Source organism: Salmo salar, unplaced genomic scaffold (genome assembly GCF_905237065.1).
Source record: "Salmo salar unplaced genomic scaffold, Ssal_v3.1, whole genome shotgun sequence".
Lineage (NCBI taxonomy): Eukaryota > Metazoa > Chordata > Actinopteri > Salmoniformes > Salmonidae > Salmo > Salmo salar.
Window position 1 is genome coordinate 23,596 of NW_025550782.1, and position 3,905 is coordinate 27,500.

General features: G+C 53.8%; 1 protein-coding gene across 1 annotated transcript in view; it reads left to right on the forward strand.

Moving 5' to 3' along the window:
* Positions 1 to 910: 910 nt before the first annotated feature.
* Positions 911 to 3,905, forward strand: part of LOC123740015 (extensin-like) — a gene marked incomplete at its 5' end in the record, with an annotated part of 5,872 nt that continues 2,877 nt past the window's right edge. The window contains 2 exons of the mRNA XM_045713947.1: positions 911 to 1,232; positions 1,662 to 2,027. Coding sequence (XP_045569903.1) covers positions 911 to 1,232; positions 1,662 to 2,027 — 688 coding nt within the window. The remainder of the gene's footprint in view (positions 1,233 to 1,661; positions 2,028 to 3,905) is intronic.

Genomic DNA, 3,905 nt, shown 5'->3' on the forward strand with positions numbered 1-3,905 from the left:
AACCATGGAGAATTAACCCTGTTACCATGGAGAATTAACCCTGTTACCATGGAGAATTAACCCTGTAACCATGGAGAATGTAACCATGGAGAATTAACCCTGTAACCATGGAGAATTAACCCTGTAACCATGGAGAACACTGCCATGGAGAATTAACCCTGTAACCATGGAGAATTAACCCTGTAACCATGGAGAATTAACCCTGTAACCATGATGAACCATGGAGAATTAACCCTGTAACCATGGAGAATTAACCCTGTAACCATGGAGAATTAACCTTGTAACCATGAAGAATTAACCCTGTAACCATGGAGAATTAACCCTGGTGAATTAACCCTGTAACCATGGAGAATTAACCCTGTAACCATGGAGAATTAACCCTGTTACCATGGAGAGTTAATGCCTCCATTTATCCATCAAAAATACACTCCAGGGTGGCGCAGTGCTAGCTGTGAATAATACACTATCCATAATACGTCAAATTTCGAAGGGAAATTGTGAGAGCTTGTTGCAAACAAACCTACAAAACTACCCTGTCCCCAACCCACCAGCATCACCACCCTACCCTGTCCCCAACCCGCCAGCATCACCACCCTACACTGTCCCCAACCCACCAGCATCACTACCCTACCCTGTCCCCAACCCGCCAGCATCACCACCCTACACTGTCCCCAACCCGCCAGCATCACCACCCTACCCTGTCCCCAACCCACCAGCATCACCCTACCCTGTCCCCAACCTGCCAGCATTCTACCCTACCCTGTCCCCAACCCGCCAGCATCACCACCCTACCCTGTCCCCAACCCGCCAGCATCACCACTCTACCCTGTCCCCAACCCGCCAGCATCACTACCCTACCCTGTCCCCAACCCGCCAGCATCACCACCCTACCCTGTCCCCAACCCGCCAGCATCACCACCCTACCCTGTCCCCAACCCGCCAGCATCAGCACCCTACCCTGTCCCCAACCCGCCAGCATCACCACCCTACCCTGTCCCCAACCCGCCAGCATCACCCACCCTGTCCCCAACCCACCAGCATCACCACCCTACCCTGTCCCCAACCCGCCAGCATCACCCCACCCTGTCCCCAACCCCACCAGCATCACCACCCTACCTGGTCCCCAACCCTCCAGCATCACCACCCTACCCTGTCCCCAACCCGCCAGCATCACCAACCTACCCTGTCCCCAACCCACCAGCATCACCCCTACCCTGTCCCCAACCCCACCAGTATCACCACCGTACCTGGTCCCCAACCCGCCAGCATCACCACCCTACCCTGTCCCCAACCTACCAGCATCACCACCCTACCCTGTCCCCAACCCCACCAGCATCACCACCCTACCTGGTCCCCAACCCGCCAGCATCACCACCCTACCCTGTCCCCAACCTACCAGCATCACCACCCTACCCTGTCCCCAACCCGCCAGCATCACCACCCTGCCCTGTCCCCAACCCGCCAGCATCACCACCCTACCCTGTCCCCAACCCGCCAGCATCACCACCCTACCCTGTCCCCAACCCACCAGCACCACCACCCTACCCTGTCCCCAACCCACCAGCATCACCCCACCCTGGCCCCAACCCCACCAGCATCACCACCCTACCTGGTCCCCAACCCTCCAGCATCACCACCCTACCCTGTCCCCAACCCACCAGCATCACCACCCTACCCTGTCCCCAACCCACCAGCATCACCCCACCCTGTCCCCAACCCACCAGCATCACCACCCTACCCTGTCCCCAACCCGCCAGCATCACCACCCTACCCCTGTCCCCAACCCGCCAGCATCACCCTACCCTGTCCCCAACCCACCAGCATCACCACCCTACCCTGTCCCCAACCCACCAGCATCACCCCACCCTGTCCCCAACCCCACCAGCATCACCACCCTACCTGGTCCCCAACCCTCCAGCATCACCACCCTACCCTGTCCCCAACCCACCAGCATCACTACCCTACCCTGTCCCCAACCCGCCAGCATCACCACTATGCCGGCAGATGAGGAGTTAACAGCTAATTTGGTAAAAGAGACCCAGTATGTTGGAGCCAAACACAGATCAATAATGTGATTTAATAACAACAGCTCTTCTCTTCTCTCCTGCGATGGCTGCTTTCCTCTCTCTCTCCCTCCTCCCTCTCTTCTCCTCTCTCTCTCTCTCCTCTCCTCCCCTCCCTCCCCTCTCTCTCCCTCTCCTCTCCTCTCCCCTCCCCTCCCCTCTCCTCTCCTCTCCTCTCCTCTCCTCTCTCCTCTCTCTCCTCCCCTCCTCTCCTCTCTCTCTCTCCTCCTCTCCTCTCCTCCTCTCTCCTCTCCTCTCCCTCCTCTCCTCTCCTCTCCTCCCTCCCTCTCCCCTCCCTCTCCTCCTCTCCCTTCCCCTCTCTCTCCTCCTCTCCTCTCTCTCCTCTCTCTCCTCTCCTCTCCTCTCCTCTCTCCCCTCCCTCCCCTCCCCTCCCTCTCTCCTCTCCTCTCCTCTCTCTCCTCTCCTCTCCTCTCTCTCCCTCTCTCTCCTCTCCCTCTCTCTCTCTCCTCTCCCTCCCTCCTCTCCTCTCCTCCTCTCTCCTCTCTCCCCTCCTCTCCTCTCCCTCTCTCTCCTCTCTCTCTCCTCCCTCCCTCCTCTCCTCCTCTCTTCCTCTCTCTCTCCTCTCCCCTCTCTCTCTCTAATATGTGAGCCGACTCTAGTGGGTAATTAACTTACAATGATGATGGACGAGGGATCGAGGGAGAGAGGGAGGAGATGGGGGAGAGAGGTGGGGAGGGGATGAGGAGAGAGTAGGGGAAGGGATAGAGGGATGGATAGAGAGGGATGGATGGATGGAGGGAGGAGAGAGAGGGATGGATGGATGGGTGGATGGAGGGAGGGAGGAAGGGAATAGATGGATTGATGTAGTAGGACTGTGTTAAACTGCCATGTAATGAAATCTCTCTTGTCCCCATTAGGTGCAGGGACTTGCAGCTCTGTGTGTGTGTTTGTGTGTGTTATAATGCCAATATGTCCTCCAAAACACCGGCTTCGAGGGCATTATCACTTTTATACAACACGTTACCAAAATATTCAAATAATGATTGACATATTTTCATTAAAAAAATGTTACTTTGATACATTTATTCATACACTTTCATCCTTCCACGAGATATAGTCCCGACATAAATCTAGGGTTGCTACGCAAGCTGGCTGGTCGTTCGTTCGATCGGTTCAGTTGCCAGAGATGCGACCCAGTCGTTCAGTCTTTTGTTCTGTATCTATGGACGCGACCCAGTCGTTCAGTCTTTTTTGTTCTGTATCGATGGACGCGACCCAGTCGTTCAGTCTTTTGTTCTGTATCTATGGACGGACCCAGTCGTTCAGTCTTTTGGTTCTGTATCTATGGACGCGACCCAGTCGTTCAGTCTTTTGGTTCTGTATCTATGGACCCAGTGGTTCAGTCTTTTTGTTCTGTATCTATGGACGTGACCCAGTCTTTCGTTGTAAATGTTCCATTGCCATACTGGCTGGCAACGTTCTTATCCCTTACTTGCTAGCTAGCCAACTACGGTTAACTTACTGTTACGTCAAACAGTGCAGACAGAATAACAACAAAGTAGCTGCATTTACATTTGTTTAAGCTGTTTTCTAGTGACGTTTATTTGGATAAATCCATAACAATGAGGTAATGAGTCGCGATTTCGCCTGGTATAGAAAATGTGTTCGCTCGTCAGGACGCTGTTGTTCAGAGGAGCTAGCCAACAAAACAGCTAACAACACAGCCAACAACACAGCTAACAACACAGCCAACAACACAGCCAACAACACAGTTAACAACACAGCTAACGACACAGTTAACACAATCACTTCAAACTGAATCTGGAAATACTGCAAACTAGCTGCACTTCGTTTCACCCTTTTTTCAATTGTCATTTCTTT